Here is a 15912-nt window from a genome sequence, read left to right as displayed (position 1 = left end):
ACAGACTGCAGGTACAAGCAGGTGCCAAGAAAATGGAAGCTTAAGAACAAATGGATCACATCTGAAATTTGAAAATTAAAGGAAGAGAGACAAAGCTAGAAGCAGCAGTGAAAAATAAAAATATTTTTTAAAAGCAAAAATATACTAAAATAAATGTAAAAGGTAATATTCTATGATGGAAAGTAGAGTTTGTTTTGAATCCTAACTTTGCTAGATGGAGAATATAGGGTTTTTGAAATTAAAGCGGTAGCCTATATAAAACACTCATGAAGAAAAGTTAAATTCCTTTAGGCAGTGAACATAAATACAGGTAAATTTTAAAATTATTATGGAGTTGGGGTACATAACTAAGGAGGCAAGTATCAAGAAAAATTGAAAAGGAATGGAATCAAAGGCATATGTTAAAGTTACATATTTGATATACTGATTAAAATGTTAAATTTGGGGAACTAGATTTTCCTTTAATAAACCAATCTCTGCCAGATTATGGTAAATATAACTTTTTCTGTATCGAGATTAGCCTTAACAACATCTGATAAAAAGTCCAGCTTTCATCAATGCAATAAATAGTCTAATCAGTTGTTTTCCTCTGTGTTATAGATATGACATTTCAACTCAAGTCCTTAAATATTTACATTTTTATTTCTTGGCATTTCTTATTATCTTATGTTAGTCTAGTTTTCTTATTCAGCAAGTGAACATATATTATCAAAGGCAAAGACAGAAGAGGTAACTTACATACATTGATTAACTATAGACTTTATAAAATTATGTGCAAAAATACATACACATTAAGGATTCTACACTGTGTGGTAAATTAAAAGGAAAATGAAATCATTTTCTCTGGAAATGACTGAATGAATAAAATGAGTAGAATAAACAACTTTCTTTCCAGGATGACCTAAGATTAGTCCTCCAAAAGCTGGAAATGAGTCGTGGACTGCCAACATCTTTTCCAGGTTTATGTTATCTCATATCTATATTCAGTGGTTTGAAAATAGTTCTTCTGCTCTTGCTCAATGTTATGATTTAGGAGAAGATAAGCAGCAACTCTGCACTAATGCTTTGACAAATCAAAGGAAAGCATGAGGGTTTGCTTTTTTTGAATTATTCTTAACCACAAAATAAATTCTCTCAGCCGTCTCATCTCTATCACAAATATTGGACACATAGGCATCATTCTTATCCCTCTACTCTTGGATTTTTAATGTTAACTTCATGGTGTTATGAGTTTGTCTTTGAACAAGAAGCACGAGGCTGGTAGAACAGAGTTGTTCATTTCTCACCTATGTGCTTTGATCTCTATACAAAGGGCAGAAGCATCAGTAAGCATTTAATCGATTAAAGTTGAGTGGTTTTCCAATGTCTCAGCATTCGTGTGGCATATGTCTTACTTTGGGTTATCTTCTAGGTATTAGAGGATGAAGACAAAAGTAAAGGAGCAATGAAAAAAGTAATAAATGGAATGACAAAAGTGGAACAGGAACAGAGATTAAAAAAAATAAAGTTTTCCAAATTTAGAGTGCTTATTCCCAAAAGCCAATAAGACTTTAGATAATGCACTAGATAATGAAATGCAACACGAATAAAAGCAACTTAGATATGAACATACTATCTACGTCTTTTTTTAGCTTGTAAAATGTGAGTTGCATAAAGAATGCAATTGGTTTTAACTACCTTTGGATAATTAGATTCTGCCACATTAAAGAATTAATAATCCACCTACTTTCTTCATAAAACTATAGAAGCAATGTTTTATTTTAAGTGCAATTAGGTGCAGAAATATTAAGGTAAATTTGTCTAATTAATGATTATTATATGTATTCTATCTTCAGATATCTAGAATATCCAGGTGGGCCTTCTATCACCTGTAATTGGTAAGCACATACTTGTTGTTGAAGATGAGGTAGCCAGTATCTTTAGAAGAGAACATATTAGGGGTCCCTATTTCCTCAGAAGGGAGATGGTACTTGGTTGACACCTGAGATGAGATTCTCTTGGAAAAGACTCTTTAGAGACAGCCAGCTCTGTTCGTTCTGTATAATCAAGCACTTGGAACATCAGGGATTAAGCCTGAGAAAGATAGAGGACCTGTTTCTTGCTTGTACATCTGCTCAAAACAGTCTAACATCATAAGAAAACCTGCTGGTCAAACCATTCTCACAAATTCCAAAAAGTTAGGATTCCATACTGCCTCCTTATCATCCAACCCTCAGCTCCCGTTACAGCCATATGTTAGTAGAGACATCCGCACATCAAAGTTTAAAGAAATTAGCCTTCTCCAATCCAATCTTTCAATGTAAATATGGAAGTAAATGAGGGAAAATACAGTGGTAAGCGCTTTGGAATTAGAGAACCACATCATGGGTTTGAATCTAGGCTCTTTCTTACCAGCTCCAGAATCTTGGGTAAGTTATGAAATGTCCTTGAGCACCTGTTTTTTCGTTCTGTAAAATAGGGGAGGGGGCGTGGAGGGGAGGTGTACCTAGTGCCATAAAAGCACTGCTGAGTTTACTACAAGTAAATAGGTAGGAAGGGCCCTGGCACATACTAGATGCTTGATTAATGTTAATTGCAATTTGTACCTGAAGTGAAGTTAAATAACAAAACTACAGTCAAACATCTAGAAAAAGAATCCAGGTCTCCTGGCTATAAATCTAGGGACATATCACTAAGGTAATGTCACAAATCTATCTCAATTTTAAGCTATTTCCATACATACTGATTCAGGTCTATATTTAGCTGGATTTTGGTTTCCTGAAATTCCTTATTGTTTGTGATCCCTAATAATAAAACTTGATAAAGAAAATCTATATCAAATATTAGTGTCTCTAAATCTATTTTAAAATAGCTTTATAATAGTTAACCTAATGTGATAATTTCTATTTGATTTTCAGAGTGCTAATGAGACATATAATAATAGAATTAAATCAAAGATTATAGGAATATAATGTGTCACCCCACGAATTTTACTGTGATTTGATTTCTTTATTCCACCATTTCAAAAAATGGATTATCTTTTTGGAACTAAAGACTGTAGCAACAGCCTTAAAGTATTGCAAAAACTAGACAATGGTAATCTAAATATGTCACTGTGCCAAATCTCTAGTATAAACAACAAAGATTTTGAATGATTATTCTATACACTTTACCACTGGTAGATCAATTTCCACATAATACTTATTCCTTTTTAAAGAAATTGCAAATGCATTTCTTACTGTAAGAGAACAGCAAACTATAGATTTAAGTACCAAGGCCAGAACTGAACTAGTTCCAGATACCAAACTGGACAATGCCACGTCCCTGTGAGTTGAATCCAGAAGGTGCCACGTGAGCCAGAAAACCATAAGGGTCCAAGGACATTCCTTTTACCTTTTGCAAGAGATACTCTCCAGGGAAAATGAAATGTTGTTAAGCTAGTAAGAAAAGCTGATCAGCCAAGACTTTTTCTCATTTTTTCCCATGCATTATCATTCTGCCAGTTTTTTCAAAAACTCTGAAATCACTGCTGACTTTTTCTTTCTATTCTTACCCTCAGCCATTATACTAAAAATTACTATACATTACCTTGTTCTCTTTTCCGAAAGCGCTCAGTGTCACACAGTTGCCAAACTCATCTCTTTCTCTTAGTCAAAAGAAGATAACATGTATTTATTTAGCTATTACAGTGTGCAAAGAATAGTCCCAACTATTTTACACATATTATCTCATTTAATCTTTCAAACATTCAATAAGTAAGAGTATTATTTGCCTCATTTAAAAAAAAAAATGATTCCTAGAAAAGTCAAGTAACTTGCCCAAAGTCTAGAACTAATAGACGGTAGAGCTGGAACCGGAATCCAGACCAGGAATCTTAACTTCTGCTCTGGCAACCTCTTGAGAACTCGTTCATCAACATCGAAAAATATATATCTGACCACACATCCCAATAATTATTAGGATTAATTCTACCCTCTAGCCCATGTATTGCCCTTAGTGGTGTCTTTGTCACTGGTATCCGAAAGCACTGAAATCTCCTTCTAGTCCTCTCAAATTATTCACATGCTTCCCATCCTTCTGGACTAGGATGTGTTCCTTTTTGGCTTCTTCCCACTTTAATCATTTTTATTTAGTTAATTCTAAAAGGACTTATCATCAGTAGCACACAATGGATAGGACTATGTATAAAATACCTGAATTTCAATTCTAATTCTCTGAGTGCCAATGCCTACTCTAGATAACCTACACAAATTCATTCATTCTTAGTTTGCATTCCTGTAAAAATGGATGATAAAAAGTTAGTTGAAGTAAATGAGACATTGCAAAGAAAATGTTCATAATGATTAGCTGACTCTCAGTAAACACGTGACAAACTGAATGATTATCATTCACATTGTTAGTTATTTTCACTTTTTTAAAGCATCTAATCATATACTTCTTTAAAATATAATAATTCAAATATTAAGTCTTTCTCAATTCCCAGGCCAAATGAAAAAAAAAATCATATTTTTCATTGTGTTTGTGTTTTTTGTAGCTCCTACTGCTCCAATGATAAGAAATGGAAACTTAGAGGGGGAAGTGAACCTCTAGTGTTCACACTGAATAAGATGGAAAGATCATACTCTTCATTGTTAGGTAGGGTGTTGAGAGAAGAGAGAAATTATTGTCACATATGGTCATAATCTCCAGAGGGCTAAATGAAGACTACCTAATTTAGGCCTTTGAATATCTTACCCCTGAAATCCTCAGCAACACCCCTTGTAAAATCCAACTCTTTTTAAAGATGGGCTATTTTTCTAATATTTTATTAATTCCTATTTTTTTTTAATTAAAGCTCTAAATATCTTCAGAAAAATGCCAATGAAATTTTACTGACTTTCATAAGAAAACCTTGGCAATAATTAAATATCTTTGTATAGCATAAGTGTATTTTTTTTTTCAAAAGAAATACTCTGTGAAACATGTTTTACTTATAATCGTATTTCTAGTTTTACAGTTTGGGTTTTATGTAGGAATTGCAATGTCATTAGAAAAGTTGAGTAACATTTCTTAAAATTTAATTTAGGGGGACGGTTAATTTAAAAAGTGATGTTCTGAGAAGTCTCTAGAGAGAGGTTTTCTTTCATTTTATAAAAGAGTAAGAAATGGGCCAAAGTACTCAAGAAAAATCTGACAGACATACTATTAATAATCTATTCTTTAATTGGCTTGAGTCATGATGAAGATGTTGAGGCAAATTTTGGTAGTATCATAACTTGAAACAAAGGGGGAAAAAGTGAAATGAGAGGCTTAAACCTACCTGTCCTAATCTTGACTATGGGCTCTGCCACTGAGCCACCATATTACATTTGGAGTAAAGAACAGGACATAAAGTACAAGGACCCCAAAGTCAAAGGCCAGTGCTCCAAACATGGCTCTATGAGTTCCTAGTTATTCCTGTTTAAGCAAGGAAGGTAGCTTTCCTACATTATAAACAATATTCGTGCTTGCTCCACAACTTTTTATTGAAAGGATTAAATAAGTTAATTTTTGAAACATTACTGGAATAGTGCCTGGCACAGAGCAAATGCCAGATAATTGTTAGATACAATAAAAATAGAACAAAGGGAAAAGTGGGAAATTGGAAAGAAAGGAAAGTGAGTAAGAGCCTGATTGTAGGCATTGGCACTCAGAGAGGGAATTTTCGGAATGTGTGCCCTCTGAGGCAGTGAGGTAAGGGAAATAAAAGCAGCATGAGAACCATGAGACCTTGTTCTCTCCCTGCCCTAATTCTACTTCCCTCCCCCAGAACTAATATCAGTATGTTTTGTAATCAACTGTTTGATTTGTAAATTGATCATATTTAAGAATCATCTCCTTCCTAAGAGAAAAAATTGTACAGCTATTTTTTTTCAGAGGGTTGCAAATTAGCATATATTTACCTTTAGTTTAAGTTGCCTAACAGGTAAAGATTCCCATAGATTATTTGGGGTGGCTTTAGGTCAATATACCATGGATTACATTTAAGCATTTAATAACATGGATCAGAATGATGACTGTTAGTATTAATCACAATAAATGAGACCACAGCCCACAGAAAGACACTTAGGGGCTTTCCTTTCTGCTTCTGAGTATTTATTAGCCTCTGGCATAGACTTAGTCATTTGTGATTTGGACTATGTAAAAGTAAATCCTGGAAAAGTAGGCTGTTTGTTTGGTCTCCATTAAGATTTGGGGGAAGACAAACTATAAACAACCATAATGATAGAGAAGTCATATATTTAAGAAAGCTGAGAATATAAATAACTGATAAACAACACTCAACAAAAACTTTTTAAAAACAGACTTATTAAGAAAAAGTCTTGCTTTCAATTATACGATTTTTAAAAAGATTTTTAGAGCCACTTAAGGTTCACAGCAAAATTGAGAGGAAGGTACAGAGATATACCATATATCCCCTGCCCCCCACAGGCATAGGCTCCCCCATTGTCTATATCCTTCACCAGAATGGTGTATTTGTTATAATTGATGAATCTACATTGGTAAATCATAATCACCCCAAATCAATAGTTTATATTAGGGTTTTCTCTTTGTGTTGTACACCATGTGGGTCTGGGAAAATGTGTAATGACACGTATCCATCATTAAAGTATCATCCCAAGTAATTTCACTGCCCTAAAAATCCTCTGTGCTCTGCCTGTACATCCCTCTCCCTCCCACGCCCTGGCAGCGACTGTTCCTTTTACTGTCTCAATAGTTTTGCTTTTTCCAGAATATCATATATTTGGAATCATAGTATGTAGGCTTTTCATATTGGCTTCTTTTGCTTAGTAATATGTATTTAAGGTTCCTTGATGTCTTTTCATGGATTAATAGCTTATTTCTTTTTAGCACTGAAAATATTCCATTGTCTGGATGTAAACAGTTTATCCATTCACCTACTGAAGGCATCTTGATTACTTCCAAGTTTTGGCAATTATGAATAAAGTTGTTATAAACATTCCTGCATATTTTTGTGTGTGTGTGGACATAAGTTTTCAGTTTTGGGGGGGTAAATACCAAGGAGCATGACTAATAGATTACCAGCTAGGAGTATGTTTCACTTGTAAGAAACAGACAAACTCCCTTCCAAAGTGACTGTCCCATTTTGCATTCCCACCTACAACACATGAGGGTTTCTGTTGTTCCACATCCTGCACAGTATTTGGTGCCAGCGTTCTGGTTTTGTCCATTCTAATAGGTGCAGAGTGGAGCTCAGACAACTTTTTGATTGGTTAACTGAAATATCAGAGCAGCAGGTCCTTTATAATATTGGGGTTTTTTTATACTTTCTTAAAATTTTTTCATCTTTTAGTTCATTCAGTAGAAACTAATTTGTAGGTTGTAACACCCTGCTTAGAGTACAGAGATCAATGTGGTCTGTGAGGAGGAAACATCCTCAGCCTCTGGCTCCTCCTGGCTAAAGAGTCTTGTTTAGAGGAGTCTTGCTGGAGAGCCAGGCTCCAGTCACCCAGAAGCTGGCCTACTGAGATCTCCACTGCACCTGCTATGATTCTGTTGACTTAAGTTGACTCTTCTCCCTTCATGGAAAAGTTGTCTTGTCCTGTACAGCCAGCTAGCATAGTTGCTTCAAAGTAAGAAAATTTTCTCAAGAAATTAATTCTTAGCTCTATGCCCAAAAAGGAAGTGAAGAACATAGCTTCTGCCTCCTACACCAAGTCATCATCTAATCAGAGAGAGAATCTTTCCTTAACAGAAGTATCTCAAAAATGCTTATACTCACGTGAGAGAAAGATACAGAACATTTTATATGTGTTCATCCCTCAGATACATTTTACTTAAGTCAATAATAATGTACTCACTTTTCTTTATGGTAAATAGAGAAAATATTTATCTAACATACATATGTTTTAATATTAAGAAAAACAATATTTGCAAAGTAAATATTTACTTTGTTCTCCATTCTGTATTTGACATCTATAATTCTCTTATATGCAAAATTGTGAAGGAGATAAAGAAGCTCATATACATATATACATACACACACACACACACACACACACACACACACACACATATATATATATCATTACCAGAGACCCCACATCATCCACCCTCTTAATGTTTCCTGTCAACTAACATCATTTATCACAAATTACTATGTCTATACCTCAGGATGACAATACTTATTATCATATCTTTTTCCTCGCCTTGACAGGATCCCATCTCCACCCTTCAAAGTTTATCCTTTCTCTGCCTCAAGTTCTTATTGCTCTGCCTACCAACTAGCTAGCTATCTAATTGGTCAATTCATTCGATCAAAGACCATGTTGATATGCAATCTAACAGGAGAAACATCAATATGTGTTAAAGGCTTGCAATGCCTTGAAAGAGTGATGTGTGTATATTTCAGATAATATTGATGATTATAGGGGCGGTGACTTCAGTTAGTGGATCTCTAGGATACTCCCCAATTCATCCACGTAAATGGTTCGGGCTTGATTACATTTGATTTACTTGGTCTGCAACTTCTCACTATTGAATTAGACAAACAAAAACATTACCTCAACAGCAACAGCTCCAGATTTTCCTCGGTGAGGAATTTCATATGCTTCCATTTGTTGCTTTGTGAGTCGTACTAACTTTTCTGCTAGTTCCCTCCAGCCTTTTCCAAGCTTGACAGCTGAAGTCAGAATAGCAGCCTCTTGGATGATATGTGCTACTAACCCTTGGCAATCCATCTTGAGCAGAGCCTGTAGCAATAATTACATGCTATAATTAAAAGCAACTAATTAGGTGTTTTTTTAGAAATTAAATTTTTCATTACATATTGTAGAAACTGGCATCCTTCTTTTCACCACATATATTTGAGTTTCCTAAAATTTAAAAAGTTGATTTACTTTTAAGCAAATCCAACCAGCAAAGTAGAGCAGACACAACTGGACCAAAATTAGGGGAGATTTAAGACTAACTCAGTTGCTAATTATAGGGCCTTGGGTAAAACCACTTACCTAATATGTTTCTTAATATCTTTAATTACAAAAAGAGGACATTGAACTAGACAATTCTAAAGATACCCTGAGGTTTTAGCGGTCTATAATTTATCAACCCAGGGATGATTATTCACTCTACAAAAAATAATTCCTTTCCTTACCATCAGCTACAGGATTTCTCTAAGGATTGAGTATACTGGTGATGGTAAACATTATTCTATTTTTCATCAAAATGTGATTTAAAAGTTTCCCAAATCATGCCTACTGCATGAAAATGAGACACTTCTATAACTTTGAACAAAGCTACTGATAATTATGACTTTAAAAAAATTAACTCTCTTCTTCACTACCAGTGTAATTGTGCTAAATATAAACAAGGTATGAAAGAAAAAAAAAAAAACAACTTAGTCTTCTGCAAAGCAAAATAGGAAACCATCAGACTCTTTCTTCATCAATTAGGCATCTGAGCTTTGTCAAACACTACATACATTTCAAATGAGTTTATAAATTTTCTTTTTCCTTGAATATATTTTTAAAATATGGGATTAGATCTATCTATATCTCTTCTCCATTCAAACAAGCAAATAAACATGTTTGGTAGCCACTTATCATTGAATGGCACTTAAAAGCTTTATCTACCATTATAAAACAATAAGTGAAAAATGAATGACCAAGTAAGGCAACATTAAAGTCCATAGAGTGTTCATTATGATGGAACCATTAGAAGGACTACCCATGGTCTTTATACACAGACTTTATATTGATCCATAAATTTATAGTGAGGAGTTATGATTTCAAGGAGTAGTACGAAGCCAGCAGACCCCTGAGGGTCCTTTTAATAAACTGGAGTGGGTTTAGCAATTCTGATTCGAGTTTCTTGTTTCTTCTTGTTTTGTACTGTAGAAGTACAAAACCTGAGTTTAAAGTCCAGCTCTGCAAAGTATAGGACTTTAGGTAAATCATAAAATATCTCTATTTAATAATATTTAAAATTTACAATTGTATTAACCAATATTACCACCAATAAACTTAATAAAAAAATATAAATAAATAAATAAAATAAAATAAATAGTGTTACTTCCACCCCATCTAGCTCCCTATAATAGGACTTTAGGTAAATCGTAAAATATCTCTATTTAACGACATTTAAAATGAATAGTGTTACTTCTACCCCATTTAATTCCCTATAATCATTATGAAAGTTGAATCAGATGCTAAAGTGCTTTATAGAATGTCAAATTTCAAGTATATAAGGAGAGCCAGTCTCAATGTCTAGCGATGACCAAGGGGTTTAGAACCCACACTTTTTATCAGCTCCATTCCAGCTACTGCAAATTAGTATACACTCCAAGAAAAATGTATACTTACTATACAAATAAAGTTTCAAGAGACAGTGGCTATACCAGGTACTCTATCATCTTCTGATCAGATAACCAAGCCTAAGTCCCTTCCATTCAGAAATCTTGAAGCCCAGTGAAGGCACGGTATAAGTTTTTAGGAACGACTTACTCCTTTGAATGAACTCTCCACCAGCCCTGTCTAGTTAGTCACAAAAGCTACTCAATTAATTATCAGACATCAACACAGTGCAGGTATGATCAGGCGTAAACTTTCAGACCATTTGGCCAATACTTTTTGCTACTAAGAGAAACAAGAAAGTAATTTCCTACTCAAAACTTCATGGGTCCATGCTGAATGTGAACTGAGAGGTAATGAGATATTGTAAAATGCATGTGCAGCTTTGACCAGGTAGACCAGCGAATGACTCTAAATGGCCCAGATTAAGTGATAATGCAGTACAACATCATAAAATCATCCACTTAACAATCGGATATTGGGGCTTTTAAAATGTAACCCCTTTCAGTATCTTTGTAGAGTCATAAAAATAATTGAAGAAATGTTTTATATATACTCATTTCTTTATTATATAAACTATCGTTAATGTCACTGAAAAAATTTTTCTTCAAAAATTTCTCTTCTCCTTCTGTGCCTTGACTAAAACTTTGTTCCTCTGCATAAACTTGCTCATCTACATGAACAACTCATCTCTTATAGGACACCAGCCTTACACAGTTATAATACACACACCAACACACATACTCAAACATTTTTAAACACACACACCCTACCTACCTTTGTCTTAGAAAGGGATAGTAGTTTTAAGCACAGCTTTGGAACTAAAAAGTTTTCAAGTCCCATCTCTGATACTAACCAACTGTGAAACTAACTTCCCAAGGCTCAATTTCCTCTATTTGTAAGATGAAGACTAGCTATACTTCCCCCATAGAGTTGTTGTAATGGCTAAATTAGGTAGTGTGTACAGAATGCTCAGCACAGTGCCAAACACATAGAGAACCCTAGAGGAGTGTCAGCTAGCAGTATTATTATTTACAAATTCACATTTTAGCCATTTTTAGAAATATGCTTTTGTTTTTTACTTTTATAAAATACTGAATTTCCACTTTAAAGCAAAAACAGTTCTTTATCTTCTTTATAATTCTCCACTGAGCCTTACACTGGGGTGAATGCTATTCGAAAAAAAAAAAATCTTATGAGTTCTATTAAAACATGAGGATTAAGAAGAGAATAAGCAATTTATTTTTTAGGTTATGATGAATTGCATACAGAAGAAAAATATTAAATTGCTAAGTAAAGGACATTAATTATATGTTAAAAAAAAACACTAAAAATTGGACTATAAGCAAAGGCCAGTTAATTAGTTTTGTTTCAGTGTGCTCTCATTCATGTTATTGGAGTTTCTCTGATATTTTAAGAGCTATCCAAATATCTGCTAGAGGAAAAGAATTGTTTCATTGTTATGCTCTAGCACAAACAGAAACTTTAATCTTTCTTTAAAAGATGATCCTCATGGGCCTAGTTTCTGGGAAATACGTAACTGTTACGATTTCCAACATCACAAAAATCACAGCGGAAAGAAACTATATGATCTTATAGGAAAAGCTATATGTTTGCTGTAGTGACATCAATTTATTTGAGACTGCTGAGAATTTTTGGCTTCTCTCATGTTTGGCTATAAATATTACTTAATTAAATAAAGTTACCTATGGTAAATAAATTACTGTGATCAAGCAATACTCACCACAATAAGTTCATAAAGAAAATTTCTGGTATTTCTGGCTGCATGGCAATCTTCCTTTAATTTCTTTAAAACATAAGCAACTTTTTCTGATTCTTTGTCTGCTTGTATTTGATCAAAATCTTCCAGTGGCAGATGTGAGTAACCCAAGACATCAGCTAAAACTTTCCAATCATAAACTTTTTCAGACACAAATGTCAATACAACTGCGTAGATATAAGTCAATTTTTTAAAGGGCAGGGCAATTTGTTCAAGAAGTTTCCTGGTTGTGAAGACACTATCTGACATAGACATTACTTGTTCCTTGGCAATGACCTTGATATTTTTGCAATGTACAAGTCCAATCTTACCTCTCAGGACTCCCACATACCATTCTTTCACTTTGGACTGCCCAATGGCTTTTACCTTACTTTCTCCAAGAAGAGCTATTGTGTCCCCTTTGAAATATTCAAGTAAGTAGTCAATCTTGCTTTGTCTTAGCACTGTCTTCAGAGTTACCCCATAATTGGTAAAGTTCAACTTTCTGTCTTGAAACGTGGGATATTTAACATGCATTGTCAGTAATAAAGGAGCAGACTTGATTTCCTTCTCCTTCTGCAAATCGCCTGGTGAATTTGAGAGTCTTTTTAGTTTTGGGGCTGGATCAGGTGTAGTGATAAAGAATTGTGTAACTGGTCTACCATTGGGAGGATCCAACTGAACACGAAAAACAAACAAGTGCATTTCTCTGGAGGCAACTAAAGAAAATAAAAATTGTTGATGAACTACTTGACTTGCTTGCAACTGCTTTTGCTTAATTTCTCTTCTTTCTCCTTCTGCCTTTACTTCAAAATCAGGATCACATGAAAAAACTGAAATACTTAAATCTTGTGGTTTGTCAAGTAAGAATGAATGCTTCCCCCAGAGCTGAAACACAACCGGAGACATGTTTTTTCCACCCTTCTTAATATCAGAGATTGTAAGTTTCCCTGGCATGTAACTGTGTCCACAAACTGTGCAAACAGCAGTGAAACTTGGATGGATATATTTGGGCCCATATATTCCAACTGAGGTGGTTTTGTGGATATAATTCCAAATAGTGGCAGCCGGTGACTGAGTAGCTTTAGCTTGTGCAGCAACCACTAGATACATCACCTGACTCAAATCTATTAGCTTGACTTGGATAGTGTCTTCATAAATGTAGCAGTTATTTAATACTTTGAAAGGGCCTTCTTTACTCAGGCTGTGTAAACACACCATTTCTGTCATGACTTGGCTGAAAGGATCCTTTCTCACTTGAGCCCCGATTTTCATCTCCAGTAAAATGGCTTCCATTGTGTTTAGGTTGCTTAACATGATTTCCAACAGTGGGCTTACAGTACACAAAAGATTGTGGTTAAGCATTTGTGGAGGATCAATAAAAACCCTGAGAGAAACCTCTTGGAATTCTCCTGCAGCTACATGACCTTGGGGCACGTGAACAGTGATATCTGATTCAGGTAACTGTACTGACCCTCCTTGATGGTCTAATTTACAAACCGTCATGGTCTCTGCAACTTGCGTTTGGGCCCATCCGGGACTCTGATTAATTGTATTCAAATCCAGGCAGGAGCGAGCCAGCTGGCGTTGACTTAACCAAGCCATTTTATAAGCCTCTCGATCATTTTGAAGCCATTCTAAGTCTTGTTCTAGGATCTGGTCAGAGTTATGTACATTCTGATGGGCATGTTCTGTGTCATCTAAAATGTCCAAAAGTTCTGAAACACTTTTAGATCTCCCTGATTTCCCTGAGGAAGACTTCCTAAGCAACTGATGCACATCGAGTTCATCACCAGAGGAATCAAAAGAATTTTCAGTTTCTATTTCTCTAAAAAAAAGAAAAGGATCTTCCTTCAAGATGGAAATATTATCTTTCTTCTGATTATGTCTTAGCTGAGTTACATCATCCAAAAATGGGTTAGAAGCGGACAGTTCATTCCAGAATGGATTTGTAGCTTTGGAAGCATTATTGCCACAACTTGTGAAAGCATCTGCGCAACAGCGAAGCAAATCTGGGTCTGGACATTCTTGTTGTTTAAACAAAAACAAAGCAAAGCAAAAAATGAGTGTCATTATGAGATACAATCAAGATTAATTTTTATTACAGCTTAAAAATGCAATACTTTTTATTCTGCTTTTTGATCACTAGTATAATAGTTGCAAAATTAATATTAAATCAGGTCAAATTTTCATGTTGTGAGGAAAGAGAAATTGTTCTACCAGTTTGTTTTGACCATATGTAATGTTCTTTTATCTTAGGATTTCATGATTTATAAATAAATAGTTTAACGATGTAGATAATAATCAATTTAACAAATTTCCTTGAAAATGTCCCAGACTACATATTCTTATGCCTTATAGTTTTATATTTCATTTTCACAAAAGAAAATCTCTGAACAAATGAATAATTTAGTCAATTATCCAGATTTTTCTAAACATTGAATAGTTGGTCTCAATACATCTAGATTATTCATTTAATGTTTTTCTTTTCTGATAATATTCAGTTTGTGAAAAATATGTTAATAGCTAAAATAATTTTTAAAGTAGAATATGCCAAATTAGACAACTATGCATTTATCAGATTACTTTCTGATAACTATGTATTGATAAACTAATAATATTAAAAATCTTTTCACATAAGATAAACATTATATCTACTACTTGAAAGACTCCATTGAGTATTTTCACATCTAAAATGACAAAAAAACGGGCCTATCACTATGAAATGAAAATGTTATTACTTTGGAAAATATTTAAGAATCAGCAACACATTAAAATATTCACATATCAACTATAAGGAATTTCTACATATTTCACAAATATTGAACTCTTTTATATTTAGAGCTACTCAAACTTGGTCCTTTCTCGGTAAATATTGGTAATGATTCTGTGGACTTTGTGAAGCTGGTGCTGCTGTAGAGAAAAATGAAAGCCAAAAGGCCAGCCAAAAGGGAAAAATGAATTCAAGTAAACTGTCAGACTTCTTTTTTTAATATATATAGGACTATTATCTTGATTGAAATATGTTTTAAGTGACATATATTAAAAATTATAAGATGCATTTTGAAAAAGAAAAGTTGCATTTCTTCTATTTCCATACTTTCTTCAATATAGTTCTAGCTCGCTTAAAACTGCTGTTTCTGAAGATCGATTCAATTCTTTAATGCTCCAAAAAGATTTTGTAATCAACTCCAATCTCTAGAAATGTCTTTAACCTCCAGATTTTTATATACATGCTGCTTGTACAACACTCATTTAATAATGAGTTTTTGCCTCATGATATATATTACAATATGTTGGCTGCACTAGTATTTCCATGATAATGTTGGGAATTTATAATTCTTTTAATTTTATGTAGCACTTTTCAGAGGTAGAGTGCAATAGTTGCTGGTGATGGATAAAAATTACAACAGTTATAAGTTCCCGTACCTGTGATATTGCAATTTTTTGAGGCTTTTCGGGCTTCCATGTCAATCAAATTTCCTTCAGATCTACTTTGTGAAATTCCTCCTGACCAAAAACGGGCTCTTTCACTGGTTAACATTTTTCCACCTGCAAAATGAAAAACAGACAAACATGTATATAAGCATAGTTAGGTTGGTGAAGAAACTAAAGTCAAGGTAGGCACACATATTAAATAGAAAACTGCACATAAAAATACTCTACGTAGGTTCTCTGCTTCTGGTAGGATGCTTTACTAGGCATGTATTCGCACTCGCTCCTCTGAAAATGCTGAGATCCTAGATTAACACCAACAAGCAAACCTAGAAATGCATTAGTGATCTTACATAAAAGTAATAATGTGAATCCCAAGGAATAGTAAGTTGAAACTTCAATTAATAGATA

At 34.1% G+C, this 15912-nt stretch overlaps 1 protein-coding gene across 1 annotated transcript in view; it reads right to left on the bottom strand.

The window, feature by feature from the left end:
• The window catches only part of MACC1 (MACC1, MET transcriptional regulator), a 21017-nt gene extending 5405 nt beyond the window's left edge, over positions 1–15612 (bottom strand). Inside the window, exons 1-3 of the mRNA XM_011362720.1 lie at positions 15496–15612; positions 12052–14093; positions 8523–8711 (exon numbers count right to left, since the gene is read on the bottom strand). Coding sequence (XP_011361022.1) covers positions 8523–8711; positions 12052–14093; positions 15496–15610 — 2346 coding nt within the window. The 5' untranslated portion in view covers positions 15611–15612. The remainder of the gene's footprint in view (positions 1–8522; positions 8712–12051; positions 14094–15495) is intronic.
• Between the last annotated feature and the right edge of the window lie 300 nt (positions 15613–15912).

Source organism: Pteropus vampyrus, unplaced genomic scaffold (assembly GCF_000151845.1).
Source record: "Pteropus vampyrus isolate Shadow unplaced genomic scaffold, Pvam_2.0 Scaffold4, whole genome shotgun sequence".
Taxonomy (NCBI): Eukaryota; Metazoa; Chordata; class Mammalia; order Chiroptera; family Pteropodidae; genus Pteropus; species Pteropus vampyrus.
This window is presented reverse-complemented; position numbering and strand designations above follow the sequence as displayed.